Genomic DNA, 20394 nt, shown 5'->3' with positions numbered 1-20394 from the left:
TGACACTCAGATGCCCCATTACATGAAATAAATTTCCTTTTCAAACAATATTTTGTATAACTTCCTTAGAGAAGGAACAGGTTATCTTCTTTATTACTCACAGATACCATCATGGTAGTCAAATTTCAAAAAAAATACAACAAAATAATTTAAATTACGTTAACAGACATGGTATTTGACAGTACATGCAAGCGTAGCATCAGCCACATCATAACCACTTCTGTGTTGTGGCAAAACTATGACTATGCCTAAGCACCACTGCTAGGCACTTTCCATACATGCCAGACTAAGCAATTTTTAGAGGAAAAAAGTATTAAATTTCCACAATTACTTATAGCCACTGCTCTCACCATGAAGTATTTTTTCTCCTCGTGATCCTGGCACATGGAGATAGCATCTTGAGGTGGGATCATGTTCCACAGTCCGTCACTGCCAAGGATAATATATTTGTGCTTCTGGGGATCGATTGTGTGCACACTAGTGTCAGGTTCAGGAGACACAACAAATTCACCACTGTAGAAGTCGTAGCTCCAAAGATCACCTAGGCAAGAAGAGAATAGTCTTGAATTGTTACACGACACGTGAAAATATGAATCTTGGACACTTGAGGAAAATGTTCCCATGAAAGAAAACAATTCCCACCAGTCTCAAGTCACTAACAGTAATACAATTTCAGCATAATTACTGTTCTGCTGCTGTCACTTTCTGATCATATTTATTAATATGTAGCAATTTAAATAAAATCACATAACAGCCTATATTTATAGTTCTACTCTCAAACATTTTCAGAAAAAGGGGAAATGTAACAGATTAATAACTAGAAAACCGTGAAGCCTCAATATCCAAACTGAAACCTGTCTGAACAACTAAAATTCTCCTTAAACACAGCAAAGCCTTACTTTGTTGAACCCACACCAAACACAAAAATGTCTGCTTTTCCAGTTATTGGTATGATTTAAATACTGGAGATAAAATCCTTACCTCTGGTACAGTTTATACAACTAGGCTGGGGGTTTGCCAGGGGGGAGGATCACATAATACCTTTTTTATTCCCCAGCATGATATACTGCATTAGACTTCAGTCTGCATCCCAGTGGCATGCTGCCCTGCACACTCTAACAAGTCCAGCTCATAGAAGTAAAAAAAAAAAAAAAAGAAAAAGGAAAACAACCCCCAAAACTATATAAAACCCCACCTTTTTACACTCAAGGTGCTAAACTGTCCTTTTTTTAAAAAAAAAAAAAAAACACACACTGAGATCCTCCACAGCCACCAGTGCGATACAGAAACACGGTTATGTCTTGCTGCATAGGTATTTGTGCCTGCAGGTGCCACAGCGAAGGAACAAAGGAACAGGGCAAAGGAGGAGAGACTGAAGCCTTTCCCCTATTAAGTTCTCTTTCCCACAGCATTAGCACCACTTTCAAAGCCACGCAGTGCTGCATTAGAGCATCTTTGCAGCTGAACACCACGTGCCAAATTTTGGAGTTGGAAAGAAGCCACAGGAACACAAGCAGTGCCTGGGTTCCAGCAGGAAAGCAGAAAATGAGAGCTAAAGCCTCTCCCTTGAAAGGCCTCATGCAGCGAGCCTTTCTATTTTTAAATCTTTCTTGCTACAGCGAAGGAGTTTGGGGTCACCTCAGCAGTACCAATGGCCTGAACTGAATCTGAATAACACACATCTGAATCAAGACATCTATTGGGTCGACTGCTTCCTCCAAACCATCCTCAAGTAAAAAAACCACTCCATCAGAAACACGCATTTCCTTATCAATTTATTTTAATTTCATTTATCAAGTATACTTGAAAAAATATAAACTATTTCTAAGGTTGGGCCTTTACATCAGTAACAGTATTATGTTCTACTAACACCTTTTTTCTAATTTTCATAAATAGCTTCCTATAGTGACAAAAAACCCAAAAAAAACATTGTTTCCACACACTGATTACATTTTCCTGTGCAGAACACATGGCTTAAGAAGTAGAAATTAATTAAAATGTCAGAGTTGAAAAGCATACAGAAGCTTAAGAACTCCAGTCTAAGAGTAAGGTTTTGTGAGGGGTTTTTGGTTTTTTTTCTTTGCTTTTTGCTGGCTTCAGAAAGCGTGCCTGTAGCCGCCTTCCACATCTATCACCACCCTTTTGAAGATCATAAATAAGCTGTTTTGTCTTCCTACTTCCTTCCATTAGCTTTGCCTTAAGCTAGCAACCAGTTGAAAAGACTTTTCCAGAATCGGGAAAGGGAATACTTCACCTCAATTACTCCACTTCACCACAGCAAGCACGGATGGTCCATCCTCATTAAAGTGCCAATTCACCTACACTGAGGCAGCAGCAGACAGAAACACATGCTTCTAATAAGTGCTAATTAAAAGCCAAGCCTGCTCGTACAGAGGTGCACTCTCCCTCCACAGACTCACAACAAAGCAAGCCAGCTGGCACCAAGATCAAAATAAATACTGTAACAGAAGAGCTGAGCTCCAGCACAGCAATTATTGTATATGAATTGCCACAAAAAAAAAAATAAAAAAAATCTTCATGCACTAAGAGTTCTTCCCCTCACGGCTGTCATGGACACAGCAGGTAAAGTAAACAAGGGCTCAGGGTCTTACAACCACCAGATCCTGGAATCAGCATCCATTTCCAACTTGCGTAATATTTTTCTGCTTTTATTTGCTAGCTTGTTCATACTCTTGTAGGAGAAATGACCAATGTTATTAGCTGAATCATTTTTTCATTCAAAATACTGGGCTGTATGGTAAAAATAACCGGATGCTATTTAATTTTGGTTCATCTACATACATGTCATCATGCCCATCTGCTGCTCTTCCTGAGAAAAATAGCTGAGTAATAATCATAGTGATTTCAGAGAATCTTCCTCCAAGAGGAAGGAGGCTCCTCATGGGGATAATCAGGAATATCACACCGGTTATAAAGGGGACTCCAAGGATTGACATCCGGGTTGATGGGATGCGGTGGAAATGGTAACAGTCAGTGTGAGGTTAATGGTTGGACTAGCTGATCTTCAAAGTCTTTTCCAACCTCGATGATTCTGTGATTCTGAACTTGAAGTGCACACAATTCTGCCAACGTACACGATGAATCCACACCTCACAAATCACAGGCCAACCCCCTGACCAGGAGCCCAGCCTGGTTGCCACTGAAAGCTCTCCAACCACAGCCTCTCTCCTCCACAATCAGTTGCACTCCTGAAGGCCGTGGTGGAACTACACACCGAGGTGTTGGCTTGACACAGGAATTAACAGCTGGCATGCCATGATGCACGTTGGCACGGCTGCCGGGCTACCTGATAATGGTAGTCCATATCTCTGGCCAAATCCCTGGGCAAATCTGTAACTAAGCCACATCTCTACAGTACTATCAAAGTGCTCATCTGAAGGAGAGAAAATTAGATACAAGAGGAAAGTAATTTTTCCTGAAAGCAAACGATGAAGAGGAGCTAGACTAGTTCAAGAACTCACAGCTTCAAAGACTGAGTTGATTAAACTCAGTTTTTTGATTTAGCAAAAGGCTTTCTTTCCAATAATCTCCTGGAGCACCTCTGTCAAAGCACCATTCCAGGCTGTTGTCAACATAAAACGAGAGCTGAATCTCCACGAGTACAGGCAGCTGTACTCACTGCCTATCCAAGCTCAAAAAAAAAAAAATCTAAGAAATACACAGCAATTTATTTACAAAGTCATACAATGGAACAGCATTAAAACACCATCAAGTATTTACTGACCAACTCCAGACAAGTCTGGAGCTACTAAAAGCTAAATGGAGCTCTAGATGTCATTAACTGATAAAAATAAAGCTTTTGTTCCACGAAGTATATTTGAAGCCTGAGACACGTAGAAACATCCAGACTTCCTTCCTCAGCCTAGAGCAACCAGTATCTAGCATCATTCTGTAATACTCCCATGAGCCCACCAACCCAGAGTAAGCACGCAGGCCAGAGATCCCCTCTAGAACAGCACTGCGTAAAGAGTGCTTCACTAAAAGGACAATTCTCACAGACCCTTCAACTCCAAGCCAGCAAAGGCCAACCCATGTCACCAGGGTGAGGTACTGGGGGTTTTTTTGGTTTTGTTTTTTTTTCTCCTCTAAAGGGCAGAGCAGCACAGATTAAGTCAATGCTTTTTCGAGCTGCTGCATAGAGAGCATACTGATGTCAGCTGCGGATCTGTCTCCGACAAGCTGGAGAGCGCGGCATCCACCGCGGCTCAGGAACGCACGACAAACTTAACGAGAGTCACTTTACACAGCACCCTCTGCCACAATTCTGGGAAGGAAAAAGGAGAGGTACGCAAGCCAACACTTCTCCCTAGGCTTTTTAAAGTGCTCTGAAATCTTTCCTTCTATCCCAAAGCAAGTAGGCAGACAAGTGACCCTTCAGCGGGCTGGGAAGCCAAGAGAGCAAGGCGATGGGATACGCCAAAGGCTAGTATTACACAACTGGAATGCCAGGTTCTCAGACTTCACTTTGTGAGCCGTACTATTTTTGTTCCAAATTAAAATCCAAACATTTATAAAACTTAACCATCTTGTTCTCTAAAACCTTACAGACCAGGAATATTTCTTTTGGTGTAAGACTTGCATACTACTTTTGCAAACAGAAAAAAATATTGTATTCATGTAGTTCCTCTCCTATTTTCCAGAAAAAGTCATACCTGTTTCTTAGTCGTGACTCACCCCAAAATAATATACGGAGATCTACACAAAAATTACGCTGCATCTTACAAAATGAAAAATAGATGTTTGAAATCATGTATTAAAAGAGCAGGAAACTAATGTAGGTATCGACCAAAACATGTAGTCTATCTTATCTGCTTACTATTACCTCTTAAAATACAATAGAAAAAACCCTACTTGTAACTCAGCTGCTGCCATGAAAGTAATTGAAGTTACAAACAAAAACAGCCATCATATAAAGTAGACTGGATTGGATTAAGCCTTCTTATAGCAAAAGTATGTCCAGAAGTCATATAAATCAAGTCTTTCATTTATGTTTCTGGAACGTGCTGTTTTGAACACAAAAATATCTTTTGATTTTAAGACAGGAAAGAAAAGTTTACTTTTATAAGTTAGTCCAAAACGAAAACCCGGTTTGATTAATCCCAGATCTTTACAAAATCAAAGTTTTATCTAAAAGGTCTGTTAGTACAAAGAGAAGACTTGCAGAACTTCCTTTTTTCACTAAGGCAGCGCTGCTAGGAAGCGAGGCAAACCTCAGCAAGGATGCAGACAGTAACTTAAAACCATTCAGGCTGAGCTGGGGTGGAATACGTTGGATAACTCATGGCAAGCCAGCCCTACAGCCACAAGAGGGCATCTTCACAGCAGCCTGAAGAGGAACGCAAGGCAGCGTCCCGCTCATGCAACCCAGGAATGATCAGACAGTTCAGCCTGAGGGATGGGGCAAAACTGAAGGTAACAGCAAGCCAAACAGTTACACAGAAGTACTTGCGGCTTTAAAGAGTACTTTTTTTAGGAGCTTCTTTTCATACTATTTGTCAAACCTGCTGAAAGAATGCCACCCTCCACACTACGTAGAGAAAAGGAACTCACAGGCAAGGGAACAGCATTTCAACAACAAACGATTGCATTTAAAAGGAATGGTGAATTAAAAGCTGCTCATAAGACAGTCTTCAACACTGCTCATCTCTGCTTGTACATTAGCAAAATCAGAGGTAAGAAAAAAGGCGTCTGTCTAGGGCTACGTGAGAGCACATTACACAAGAAAAATCTTCCAAGAACTAGCACACAAAAGTAGAGACGAAGACCTAAAATGGCATGCAGAAACCTACTCACAGTTTCTGGTCTTGAATTAAATCCTTCAAATGAACACTAAGGTGGAATTTCAAGCTTCAAAAGACAATCCTAGACAGTATTTGCTTAGCTGAAGACAAGGGGTAAAACAGAAGAATTCACTGACCACACCTGGATAAATTTCTACTTTAGGAGAAAGGTTTTATTATTTTCCACATTGCCAAAGAAGAGAGAGGTAAAGAGGCATGCAGAGAGACCTCCAGACTGCCAAGGAGGGGGAGAGCCCCAAGCTTTCTCCTTTGAGCTACAGGGATCCACACGTGCCTTCACATGAGCTGTACAGCACAGGTTCACAAAGTACATACACTCTGCATTTTCTACAGACAGACATATGTACTTTGTCTCAGGGGTGAAGAAAATTATACAAGCTAGAGCAAGACATCCCGAGGACAAGACTAGAATCCCAAATGCACCTCAAGTTTGTCTGGTTTTATATAAAATAAAAAAAGCAGTTATCAATAAAACCTGAAAAACACTGTGCAGTACTTCAATTCAACTTACTAGCTTATGCAATTCAGCGTGATTGATCTTCCTGCTGGGGCCTACAAAGGAGCAGGAAGGAGGAATCAAGCAGCAAACACTGTAGCAGCTGTGCCCACTCCATTTGGTAACTTAAAAAAAATTGCTAAATGTATATAAAAAAAAAAATCTAAACCCTTATACAGGAATCTCCTTAGATCACTTGAGGTCTGCCATACCCTCTTCTCTAGGGTTCCACAGCATGCATGTGCAGAGAGCTTCACAAAACAATTCTGGCATCCAGTGAGTTGCTCTGTAAAACAGCTTCCACATCTACTGTCAGAGCCAACGTCCTTGTAGCAGCCATACATCGAGCTCTTTTGGTACACAACTCTCCTAGGGGTCAGCAGGAAATCCATGTTCCTATGAAAAGTCAAACCTGCACCGTGGAGGCCACCCCACCAAAATATGGGGGTAAGCCTATTACATTTCTACATAAAAACAGTGAAAAGATACTTCATGTTGCCACATGAGTGAGTAGTTGTTTAACTAACGGCTTCTTGGTTCAGGTTTCATCATTCATTAATTTAACACCCCACACACACCGAACAGCTACAATACTGCAAGGCAATCCCTTACAACATAACCCTTTTGACAGCTGCAGATCTTGGCTCTATATTAGTTCCCAAGAAAAGGGGAGGAGGAGGAGGAAAAGGAGTCCATAAAAGACTTACTAGATTTAGACCTGAACTAATTTACCAACAAGAGAGAACCCATACGATTTACAAAGCAATCCAAGAGCCATTTCTGCCATCACACCACATATTGCCAGGCTGGGGGACAGCTGGGGCTATGAACTTAAATAGCAGCTTAAGAAAACTACAATGAGTTTAAGTTACACTTACAGCCAACTTAGAGAGCTCAGTGATTACTCACACCATTTGTCTACTTGTTTCTACGTTCTGTTCTTGTTTCAAGTTATACCGTAAGATATTCAGAGCTCAGACTGTAGCTTTTCTGTACCTCCCCTGCTTTGTATACCATCTTTCGAAGTTACACACGGCCAGATTTTACTTCAAAATTGGTTTCCAAAAATCAAAACTCTTTGTTTCATTTTTTTTCCACAATTGGTTCATCACATGGGAACAAAACACACATCTTGTACACTTATAGCCTCGTGCTTATCATCCCAGAAACAGGCCTAAGTTAAAGTTTTTAGACAGATGGCATAGCTGAAACGTAACCTTTCTGCTAGCATGGATCTGGCTATTACGTTATACCTACGCCGAGCAGGAGACTTCCCCTCTCAACATTCTTTCCCCGAGACATATAAACATGCTCACGGGAGTCTACACCACCTTCCTGAGTGCCACGGGGAGACAACAACTGATACATGATGCAATAACACACACTCTTCAAAACACGCAAGTTACACTATGGCTTCTTGCCCCGAGCATCTGCTCTGAGGATCCAGCAATTTGCACACTCCTAGCCCTGCCTTACACAAGGGGATTCAAGTAATTTGAGTTACCTCACACCTGTTTTAGGGACAGGCACGTAAAATGGGGAGTTACCATGAAACGACGAGTGCCAGGAAAGTTATTCAAATTATTACACTTTAAGGAAACTAAATGCTCTTCTGGTCAGAATGGCTAGCAAGTCCCGAGGTGAACAATTCTGAGATCACACAGGATTCCTAAGTACCTATTACGAGGCAAAGTGGTATAAAGAAAGATGTTTTCATTGCCCAGAAAAAGGTTGCAAGTAGCCATGCTTAAAATACAGAACACTCTGCTACAGTTTGAAATATTTCATTAGAAGACTTAAAACCTGTATACAGTAAAAGCAGCATACAGATACTTTACAGAGACAGTACAAAGCCTAAGTATTTCTGACTGGTTATGGGGCCATAAATAAATTACATGTTACTTAAATGCAGCCACTACTGCCACGAGAAGCAGTGGTAATAACAAGTGCATACCACAAATGCTTATTTTAGACAGAAAGACACCGTAGACAATCAGAACAGTAAAGGGAATGTCAACAGAATTAATCTGGCCAGGACTTCTACTGCATCAGTATTCTTTCTGCTGTCCAAATATTTGACTAACACAATACTTTTCCACAGTGTTTAATTCCTGCTATTTCTAAAACCTTTGCTGTACTCCTTACAGTGAGCACTAGACTGAAGGACTGGATGAGGGATGAGACAACATCAAAATATTTTCAAGTGCTGTAAGAGAAAGACAAGCTTTAACAAAACACCTATGTTCTATATTTTAGGGGTTTTAATCAGATAATCTTCCCACTTCAAAGGTAGTAAATTCAGAACTTTAGGTTTCTCTCTAAGAGCAGAGCATCGAGAAACTCTTGCTCTCCTGCTAAAAATTATTAAAACCACAGAATAGTTTGGGTGGGAAGAGACCTTACAGCCCATTCATTCTCAACACCCTGCCCCGGCCAGGGCCACCTTCCACTAGCCCAGGTTGCCCAAAGCCCCGTCCAACCTCCTTCCAGGGAGGGGGCAGTCACAGCTTCTCTGGGCAGCCTGTGCCAGGGCCTCACCCCCCTCACGGGGAAGAATTTCTGCCTTAGATCTGATCTAAATCTCCCCTCTTTCAGTTTAAAACCATCACCCCTCGTCCTATCTCTACACTCCGTGATCAAGAGCCCCTCCCCACCCTTCCTGTAGCCCCTTTGAGTACTGGATCCAGTCTGGGATCCAGTACAGGATTTCCATCAAGAATAACAATCAAGTTTGGACTCAGCAAAAAGAATCACTTGTGCCAGATCCTAGCGGGACTGACTAGAGCACTGGTAACCAGTGTATGTCCACACTGACGGTTATTACTCCGCTTGGAGAGGCTCCAAGGCAGCAGTGCTCTGCCAGCCAGGGTAGCGATCTGGGAGCCAGCCAAGGGGTCGAGCAGGCCCCGACAGCATGAATGCAAATGGCTTTAGTCGTGGTAGGTCTTTTGTAAGCAGCGTAAGGGACATGCTGGCCTCCAAAAAAAGTTAAATCCTGTTTCCAAACTGTGAGCGTCTGTGCACCATCTGGGTCCTACAGAGCGAAGCAGCTGTGTTCCTTTTTCCAGGAGGTTTGTCATACCTCCTCAGAAGGGGATGGGAAGAGGCTACGGAGGCTCCTTGAGCAAGCAAACACCGAAGCACTGGCACACTGAAACTCTTTCTCCATGATTTGAAGATGCCAAAGCCCTCTTTTAAGCTTTCAAATCTGCGAACTTTTGAAACCAAGAACTGTTAAAAAATAGGTGTTCTCATTTCTTGGACCTGAAACTCTCCAGTACTCCTTGTCATCCACATAGTGGGAAAGAATTCAATAGGGGGTAACAGATGCATCATTCCTTCAATGCCCATCTCCACACAAAACCCAGCCAAACCCTTTAATCAACTTGCTGAGAGGAACTGGGTCACAAGTCATCCAGCTATTTAGACTCACAACAAACTTGTAATCATAGGAATGGAAGATTCATCAACAGTAAGCATACACTTTTTGTAATCTATGAGGAAGATGTACCCTTCTGCAGAAAAGGGTAGGAGAGGGGTATGTTGCTCAGTGGATGAAGATCAGTTTGCTGGTCTTGTATTAACTCCAAATGATTTACTCAAACTCTCAAGCCAGTTTTACTACTCATAAAACAAGTCTCTATCTTGCCTAAAATATGACACATAAGACTCGTTAAGATACAGGGAATAACGTCCATAAAATTAGAATTTATTTTTAATTAAAAGATCACCATTCAGCCACTTAGCCATCTGTGACTCCTTCCTTGACACACAGCTATCTTTTACAACGTCATTATCACTGCAGAATTCTTCCTAACTCTGGACAAATCTACATGAAACAGATATTAGTGCCCCTGAAGTAAGACACAGTAACGCAATGCAATTATCAAGACGACCACGGTCCCAGGAACAGACTGTCCCACGACACGCTGCCAGCTGATCTAGGAACACTGACAACACTATCATGTAACTGTCAAGCTGGCCAAGATGAAATTAATTCACAGGACAGTTTTCACAGGTAAAAATATGATAACCACATTCCCATAAAATCAAACCTATACTGGGTATATCTGGATAGAGAATTCCTCACTGGGGCAAAGGGAGGAAGGAAGGAAGTAAAATGAACTGCAGATGATTGAATTCTGAAATGAAATTTAAGGAAAAAACCTAACTAGAAACACTGGTAGTTGTGGGGAAGAGGTATCCAAAGATTAAATTATGAAGTACTTCCCCAAAACCATTTGTAACAAGTTTTCTAGGCACTCTAATACACTTTTTTGTCCTCTGAAGTATTCCTCAGAGATGGTTTCCCGTTACTAACACACTCACAAAGGCAAGTTATAGAGAAAACACAGACTTGACTTTCATCCCTTTGCTCACACTTGAAAGAAAACAGATTCATCACAAAAGGAAGACCAAAAGTAATTCGTGTGCTATGCAGCAGAACTTACTCTTACCACCACCACATAGTCAAAAATTACAGTGCTGTTATTTCAGTAGGACAAATGTGCTTTCCATCTTGGAGATACATACTGCTTTATACATTTTCATTTGCAACAGAAACGAAGTTACCACCCTTGTAAGACTGACATTGAAGATCCTGCATGTTGTAGAGCAGGTCCTTCTACAGCTTTATACAAAAAACAAAACCCATACTGTATTAAAAATACTTTTTAAAGGCCCAGACTTTCAGAAGGCCTTGTAATCAAGGCAAGCGCCTCTTAAAAGTGTATGCTTTGACAGAACAGGGTGTAATTAATTCAGTGCCAGTGGCCTGTATGCAGGGGTGTCTCACTTTCCAAGCAGGGGCACGACTTACCAAGTGCTCTAGCAACTGCCAGGAACGGGATCTGGTCGATGACGGTGCTGCGGCGCACAGGGCCGTTGTGAGTCAGACGAGGCCTCTTCCAAACAACACGATTCACACCAGACTTGTTGATCACACTAAAACCAACAGAAAAGGCAGGGGTTAAAAAGGAATGGGAATGAAAGCATAAAAGTTAGTTCAATGCCACAAAAACAGTTAAATATGCAAATATGGAGTCAATAATGACAGCGCCCTCCAGGAAGTCCACAGCACAATTAAGTATTTCAAAAACACACGGTATCACTTAAGATGGTTTCATTCCATATTAAGCCAAAGGGAAAAGTGAGAGATGAAGGGCAGAAGAAAAAGAAAAAGCAGAGGAATGAAGACCTGGAACAAATTCTGGCTGGCTGCAACAACCAGATGCAAGAGTATCTTTTTAATCTGTCGGAGAAAAAGCAGAACTGAATTTGCTTTCCTCAGATGAGGACCATCAACATCAACTCACTTGGGTAGAAATGTCATGTAGTTCCTCTTTCAGTTTTCTCCATCTGCCAAAGTTTGGCAGTAAAGAGCAGCACAATTTAGTTGAAAAAACAAAAGAGAAAGGAGCAGCCTTCTGTAGGGATTTCCTTAACAGTGCACCAACACGAGGCAGAAATAAAAGAGGAATTGTTCATAGCTGCTATGTGGCAAAAGCAGGAGATGGGAAGGAATAGCTCCACATCTGAATGTTACCTCCTGCCCTAAGGCACTGAGCACAGGTTTTAGTTCTCACAGATGGCATTAGAAGGGTCAAAGGAGAAGCTACTGAACAAGTAAATGGGGCAGCTGTTATCGCAAAGTCAGAAAGAACAGAGAGAGTCATCAAGGAAGAAAAGGTAATGGAACAAGGAACTAGCAAAGCTTGGTCCCAACCAAGTTAAGATTGAGATACTTAAAGGCTAGCTTCTATCCAAGGAACAGCCATTGGTAATTAGAAACTGAGAAGCTCTGGAACAACCTCAAGATTCCTCATACTGAAGCTATTCAAGATGCACTTCCTGAGACTTCAAAGGCCTTAACAACAAGAGCATGTTTAGCTCCATCCTTCCGCATGCACAATGCAGTCACAAACACCACATCCTAAAAAGCAGTATCTCAGCCACTGGCACAACTAACGGCCACACAAAGCTAACTGCAGTCATTATCTGGAAGAGGACCCCATCCCTCACTCCAAGACTGTTACTAGGAAGATCTTGTTTTTAATGGAAGATTCAGTTATGCTCTCCCATTAACTTTTCCCAATTCGGTCTCATGACAGAGAAGACATTAGAAGCTGCAAAGTTCCACCTCGCTCCTACCATTTGCCTCACAAGAGCCTGCAACAGCCAGCCTGGAAAAAAAACAGGAAAAGCACCAATAAAAATTAAAAATTTTAAAAATAATAAATTTTAACCATTTCTGTTGATACAAGGTTCCAGGGAATTCTTCTTTAAAGCTTGAGAGACTCAACATCTGAGATACACAACTTGAAAACCTGTATATTTACAAGTACCAGCGCAGCAAGACAGCAAGTTAGCCTCTCTGAAAAGCCAACACAGCTAACTGATCACCTTCCACCTGCTAGAGACACAAATATCTGAAGGTTAATGAGCCGACGGGGTTTTGGTATGAATGATGTCAACAGGAAAACCTTCAGTGATCTCTGCCTCTGAACCGCTAAGAGAAGGAAACGGTGCCCATCCATCTGGTGCGGTACTGCAGGCCGAGAGAACAGCGCGCTCCTGCAAAGCTACGCCACACGCGAGCCCTGAGGTTTGTCTCAAAACATTAGTGCCATCTGACAAACCTGCCCGCTTTCCTCCTTAGTCACAGCAACCACAACTCTGAGATGTTCTAACATCTGCCAGCTCTCGACAGGGAAGAAATTACTAATGTCAAGATACTTGTTAAAACGCAGCATTCTAACATGCTGTGAATATTTAAACACAGCAAATACAGTATCTTGTTTCAAATCTAAGAAATTTTTTTTAAGTTCCTTGAAGAGAAGCTTTTAAGAGCCTACTCATTGTCACCATCACCCCAGGAACCATGCAGAACGTATGAAAAAACTCAAAGTACTTTGTGCCAAAACTGCTGTGTTTCCACTATTTGACAAAACACATATTCCAGAGCTTGTATCATTATATGTAAAGACTTCTTTTTTCCCCCGAAATTCATCTGAATTTAATGAAAAATAGGTCAAATATTAGTATCTCCACTTCCAAAGTTTTCAATGTTCAGCACTGTAACTGTACCTCAGCTACATGGAAGTCCACCAGGGAAGTAAATTTTTTTTATACTGTAAACCACCAGCAAAAGCCTTAACAGTGTAACAACAGCTCACTATAACTTATTCCCAAAGCACTAGGGAAAAAAAACCAGAAAAAACAGAGCATAGACAGGGTAGAAATATAAATATTCACCACCTCGCTTGACCCCCTAAACAAGCAAGGTTAAGCCTCGTTCAGTCAGAAAAACACAAACAGCACCAAGAGATCAAAACTGAAGTAAAAAGCACAATTACCTGCCCCCAAGGCCTTCAATTCTCTCCCTTTCTTTGGGAAGTTCTGGCTTGTGGTCCTGCGTCACCTCCACAGCTCTCACAAAGTCGTCCTTGGGGTCATCCTGGACTCCCAGCACCACTCCCGAATCGCCAACGTGGGCCACGTACATCTTTGACCCGCGGATAATGACCACACTGGCAGTAGTTCCCGACGTGCTTGGGAGACCTGTCATGGTCTTCGGCCACTCTGCTGCAATGAGGAAAAAAAGTAAATTAAAGTAACTTTGGTTTTAGTTCTGTAGAAGTGGTGACATTTGGAAAATCAAGACAAAGGGCACATCACAGAGGCTCGCTTAACGTTACAATAGAGTCTACTTAACTACAGTACGGCCAGGCAAACCGCTGCCCTCAGCTCCCCCACACTTTCATAACTTCCCTATCTACAGCTTAAATTGACACAGATATAAAGCCAGTATCAAAGCACTAAGATAGGATTCAAAAAACTGTCTCTTTCAGTTTAATATCCCAAGCATCACTACAAGAATATCGGGAAGATGTGCTCAAGAATTGAACGAGATCGATTAAGGGTGTCGTTAACATCTACTGTTCACTTCCTTGTCTGAAGAGGTAGAAATGTTATAAATCAGGTCATTTTGTCTGGACATCTGACTGGCAATGAGATCTTGTGGTCATTTCTGATCTCCTCAGAAGGAAAGAAAATGCTATTTCACTTTTATATGCTGAACAGCATTTTAAGTCAAATAACATCAACTGTTTCATTGACATTTCTTTTGGAGGACTGAATAATGCAGACTATTTAACTATGTTATCCATAACCTAGCATCAAATCGTCTGCAGAAGGTACCCCTTCAATTCAAAACAAAAAATATCTATACCAGCACCAACTATAGTTCGGGAAACCTTCTTTCTCAACTGCTTTGCCCTCAAAACACATTAATTTCCTATTACACTGCTCTCCCCATTTATGGCCAATCCAAATTTCTCTTTCCTACCTTTTCTTGTCTATTTTTGTGTCTACACACCCAAGTTCATTTTCTTCCAAAACGCCACAAGATGACTGAGACAACATCCCAATTAAGAAAGATTAGCCATAGCTGTCCTCCTCCCTGCTTCAGCAACCTCAGAAATCAGAATTCAAGTTCCCAGTTAGTTACTGGGTGATTTCAACTGTCAACAGCAACCTCATGTTTCTTCTTCACTGCACCCACTCATGTCTTCAGACAAACTCAGAAGGGAGACTCATCTCCGTGTCACATTCTATCTTCTGCACTTCACAAGTCACGCTCACACAGTACAACATAAAAATTCCACTGTGATACAGTCTGTTTGCAGGAAATACCCAAGCCAGACTGCCAAAGCACTGTATTACTTATTTTCCTATGGTACAACAAGCACACAAGAAAAAAAAAAAAAAGAATAAACACAATTAGGCCTTCCCTCTGTGAAAACAGTTATTTCAAACTTCCGAAGTTTTAAGCAGAAGCAAACGATGAAGAACTTCTAAGTTCTAGTGCCAATGAATGATGTTCAGATGCCTGAGGCAAGAAAGAGAAGTCATGAAGACATGCTGGAGGAGAAGCTGAACTATATAGACAGTCTGATGAGAAAAGCTGAGCTTCCTCAGTGCTAGAAGATATCCAGCATAATTTAAACATTTACGTTCTAAAACAGAGTTCTAGCTTTGTGTTCTAAATATTAAAATACACTTTCTCCCTAGGAGTAGCTTTATTTCAAGAACACAAACATTCAATCAGCTTATTGGAAGTACTTTGTCTGGCAATTTTAACTGCGGATATTAAATCTAACACATTCCAAATGGAAAGCAAATGAGGGAGGAAGCCAAGTGGTAATGAGGACTTCAACCATGCACTTAACAGAAAACAAGCTGCAACTAATGAGTTTCTGTCAGTGTAACAACCCCTCAATAGCAATAAAATATATTTGAGAGTCAAATCAGTCTTTATGGGAATGAAGAGCACAGAGAGTGAAATCATCCACTTATGAGAAAAAGAATGATACAGCAGCGTCAGATTTTAGGCTCCATCAGAACCAGAAATTAGATCTGCCTATCATCAAGGGATTTCAGTTTATGACTTGCTCCTGTTTAAGAGAGAAGTATTATATATAGCATAGCATATTCCTTTATTTAGAGATAGTGTCTCCTCAGAAATTAACACTTGTCAAAACTCCTGAGTTTTCTTCCGAGATGAAAAATATTTTAAAAAAAAAAATCACTTACCCAACTCGTCCACATATCAGGAGCATGTTTTTACCAATTCTTTAACTTCAGCAATAAGACCTCTTCCCAAAACAATTTTTCTCTCTACTTGAAAAATCTTATCCTTTGCTTAATTTGGTAACTTTGCCAGCTATAGAACTAGTTGAGTTTACAAACTCAAAGTGAACTTCTCACCTGCTGCTGAGGACAGGAAATCTAAAGTGCTTTGCTTCATGAAGTTTGACTTCGTTGCATCTTTTCTTTCCCTTTATTCATTTGAAAAAATAAAAAAACCCCACACTTTAGTGCAAACTATATGGAACCCCTAAAAACAGAGGGCACTACCATCAAGAAAGCTTTCTTCCTTGCCAAATTATTTTTCGGCACACGACTATGACCCAGCAAAACTCACCAAATGCTATTTCACTATTTTTCAAGCCTATTCTCGTTACCTTGTTCTTTTTCTTGCATTTAGGTGCAATATATAAAACAAAATATTATGTTGACTTTTTAACAAAAGCTTTTATTTCTTTTATAAGATACCACAAGAGTCCGAATGATCAGTTATGATCAAAAGGCATCTTCTCCTCTAACAAACTGAGAATATATATTAATTAACAGTTGAGAGTAACAGCACATTAAACTCTTCCTTTTGTAGAAAGGTCAGCTCCAGTTGCCATTCTTATTTAAATACACACATAACACTTCTTTCCCTACCTGGCCAAACCAGCTCCAGTAAAAGCACAAGCTTTTTCTTAAGCACACAACTAGCATTAATAACATCCCTTCAAAGTCACAATACTAAATGCCATCCACTTTCGAGTTAAGAACTTTACTTCAGTAAATTCAGAGCAAATTATTGCCCATTTTTCATACCACACCGAGTTGACAGATTAAAAGAAATTCTGAAATTACAACAAAGCTCTCAAAACCAAACTCACACTTCAAAGATAGACCCAAAACGTCCGTGGATGACGGGCCACTTCGACAACTTTACCAACACAGATATACCTCTAGATAGCCCTCTGGGAAAACAAAGTTGATCAAAGTTTCCTTGTGGGCGTGTATCCCTAATTCTGTATTAATTGTCATGAATTATTAAGCTATGTCCTAGGAACATGGATACATCCCAGGATGGACTTGACTCCAGTAGAGCCAGAGGGCTTTAGCCCTGAAAATCAGAGCATTTAACCCACTGAGCCACCTCAGACTAATGGAGAGTAGGAGGTAAACCCACATCTGTGTCTAGCAGGGTACTAACATCATCTGTTACAGACTCTCATCATACCTGCCCACAAAATGCCACATTCTCCAGTTTAACAGATGCACGTCCCACTCTTCCAGAAAAAAAGATAAAAGTAGAAAAAATAAAAGCATGTTAAATTCTTAAGCATTCTGAAACTATCAAATTTTGTAACCTAGTTTGCTCCTTACAACAGCAGTTTTGAGACAAATCCATGCAGCTTTCCAGGAATCCAAGTTGTTTATACACAACTTGCAATTATCTCTTCCTTATTTTCACCTTCCTGGTGGAGGATCTGGAGTAGGAGAGGACTAGGAATTGGTTTAAAACAAACAACCCATACCAAACAGCGTATCTGTTACACCAAAATATGGATCCTACACCTGGATACCATATCTGTACTGAAAAAAAAAAAACCTGCCCTGCCACAGTCTATAAAGCAAATTCACTTATGATGGTTGGTGTGTGATCTGAAAAACACAGACTGCTCCAAAATGAATTTGTGGAAATTCTGCTTCTGTTTTCAAGAATGATTCAGGATGGTTCTGGGAATCAAAAATTGCTAAAGAATATATTTCATTTTTATTTCACTGTTTTTATTTTGTATACATTAAGTCAAACTACTCATTTCAAATTGGTTTCATTCTAAAGCTCTCATTAAATTTCAAAAAAATATATGAACTTTTTTCAAAAAATATATAAACTTTCAAAAACTATATGGCCTATATGAACTTTTAATACAGCAACAGGCCACAAAAATTTTACATTATCCTGAAAACTTGCACTGCCTCAAGTGGTCCTTTTCAGATAAGAATACATACGTAAACTCTTAAACCTTTCTAAAAATAACCCTGAAATTATGACTCCGGTTAAAATTACAAAAAACCTTGTTATTACACAAGAGATTAAAATATTATTTGACTTTTATTGCTTCAATTAAATTTAATGGGAAGAGTTATAACCCATGCAGAAGTAGGCAACTCTAAATTGCAACTAATAAGGCTAAAAAACGTTTTTAATAGCATCAAGCTAAACACATTTAAAACCAAGCTCTTGGCTATCCAAATAACGAATTGCCAAAGAAACATAAGTCCGTGTAATCCTCTGTAAGGTCACCTCAAGATCTGGGACCTCCTGAGTGTGCTTCTTGTAAACACCTTTCCTCACCACTGCCAGTTGTAGAAATAGGCTTCAAAAAACTTATTTTTCTCAGGATAGTCTTTAGCATACAGATAAACCTATTACTATATAATTAACCCCAAAATTATCAGCAATGACAAAGGGGTATTTATTTTTTTTTTCTGGTTTCCTGTCTATCACAGGAGATGGCCACTGGGATGCCACCACAGCTTCCGAGAACTAACAGAGCAGCTGAGTACCAGCTTCTCTTCCAACAGCCATCAACTGGAAGCGATAAAGACTCCATCCTTTACACCAAAACTGCAGGCTGTTCTCCCACCCCCCGTTTCACAAAACACCCAGTCTCCCTTCCATGTCCACAGCGTCACCAACGCACAGTTAAAAGATCTGGTCTACATAGGACAGTATGCAAAATTATTTAAGTAAAATTTACACTGGGATTCCACAACACAGTGCGAGAAGTTATGAACTAGACATAGTAACACTTCTGTCCCATAAAAATCTAGCTCTTGCACACATTGCAGCAGAAATCAGTAAGACCAAACATGCTACGTCGAAGTTTACTATATAGCCTACCTAAAACTGTCATCAAACGCTCATAGCACAGCTATGTTGTTTCTCACAACAATTTAAATTGGTTCCACAACCCAAGTACTATTTACTAAACACTCATTACTAAAATAGTATTTCCTGCATTCTGTCACTTCACCTCTCTGTATTCTGTACTCACACACAGTTACAGTGACAAACAACAGATCGGGGATACTACAACCAGAAAGCTAAACTTATCTTTCTTCTCCATGCCATCTTCCCTTTTCACACATCTTTCTCCTTATCGTGCCAGTCTGCAGCCCAGGGAGGTCATATTCCACTCACCACTCCTTCCTCAGCATCAAGGCTGCGGCCAAGCTCTGGTGCTTCTAAAATTCACACACACACCCCCCCCTTCCTCTCTGTCCAGTATCAGCGTGCCCTCAACCTTGCTGTTCCTTTCCCTGTAGCTTTTCATGTGTCTGACATTTGCACAACTTCTCTATTTTGCTATTCAAGAAAAAGAAAATGAAACTGGTTTGACACTCTAATATCCCCCCGATGACTCACTTCGTGGAAAGCCCACGGTGCTCTAGGTGCAATTCTTGCTTTTTATGTTTGCCTCCCAAGCCCAACTGCCAGTATCACTCTCTCCGATTCTGATCTAAATTTACTGTGTTCCACTCCTGCCTGCCCTGCATTCATATGCCATCCCCTGTTGTTATATTTTCTCTTTCTGGGGTTTTTGAATATAGAAATACATACACAATACACACACGCTCTACACATTATATATAAACAACCACCATACTCTAAGCCTTAATTTTCACCTTATCAAGAAAAAAAAATCATTTTCAGAAACTCAATTCTGCAGTCTCGCTAGATCTTAGGGAGAAGGAAGAGTACAAGGATGGTTACTGTCACCTGCCTTGTCACTCTCCTCCCCCCTTACCTATCCGGGACCCCAACTTCTGCCCTGCTGCAGTTAAGCAAACAATCTGTATCATCTCCAGGATACCGAGGGCGTTTTCTATTTTGTGAGACCCCGATGCTCAAACAACAAAATGAGCGATTACCCTCTATTAAACAGCCACATTTTGAATCCTTCCATCAGGACTCGACAGAAACTGTTGAAATCAAGGCACGGGTAGGGAAAGAACACTGGCCCAGCTCATTAAAGTTTGCTAAATAACTTTTTTTTTTTTTTTCCTTTCACGACACCCTGGACAAGGGAAAGCTGAGGTGGGGGGCTCCGTGCAATTCCCCAAGGCCACAAGATGAATAAATCGATTTTGGAGATCCGACTTTACAACACCCTAAAACCCAACTGCAGCTCTACAGTCACCCCATCTTCAGCTACATACCGCAATCGTCCTGCAGCGTGTCTTCACCCTCTGATTCTCCCTTTTCTCCCACGGTTTGCTCCCCAGTTTTTCTTGTTCTCCCGAATTACTCGATTGAACATCTCAAAACACAGCCCGCTTTCTCCTCCCCTCCCTACTCCCTGCCCAGGGCCGGCAGCGCGGGTGCCCTGCTCCGCGGCGGAGACGGCGGGAGGATTCCAACCCACAATGGTGCGGGGGGAACGG

At 40.9% G+C, this 20394-nt stretch overlaps 1 protein-coding gene across 4 annotated transcripts in view; it reads right to left on the bottom strand.

Annotated features, from left to right (window-relative positions):
* PPM1D (protein phosphatase, Mg2+/Mn2+ dependent 1D) overlaps positions 1-20394 on the bottom strand; it is a 34401-nt gene that overhangs the window by 6833 nt on the left and 7174 nt on the right. For all 4 annotated transcript variants that reach the window (XM_026861662.1, XM_026861663.1, XM_026861661.1 and 1 more), the window contains 3 exons: positions 13674-13902; positions 11138-11262; positions 351-541 (listed from right to left, as the gene is read on the bottom strand). In XM_026861662.1, the coding sequence (XP_026717463.1) occupies positions 351-541; positions 11138-11262; positions 13674-13902 (545 nt within the window). The remainder of the gene's footprint in view (positions 1-350; positions 542-11137; positions 11263-13673; positions 13903-20394) is intronic.

Source organism: Athene cunicularia (assembly GCF_003259725.1).
Source record: "Athene cunicularia isolate RWA chromosome 19 unlocalized genomic scaffold, athCun1 chr19_part1, whole genome shotgun sequence".
Classification (NCBI taxonomy): domain Eukaryota; kingdom Metazoa; phylum Chordata; class Aves; order Strigiformes; family Strigidae; genus Athene; species Athene cunicularia.
The sequence above is the reverse complement of the archived record's forward strand: the minus strand, read 5'-3'. Positions and strand labels throughout refer to the sequence as shown.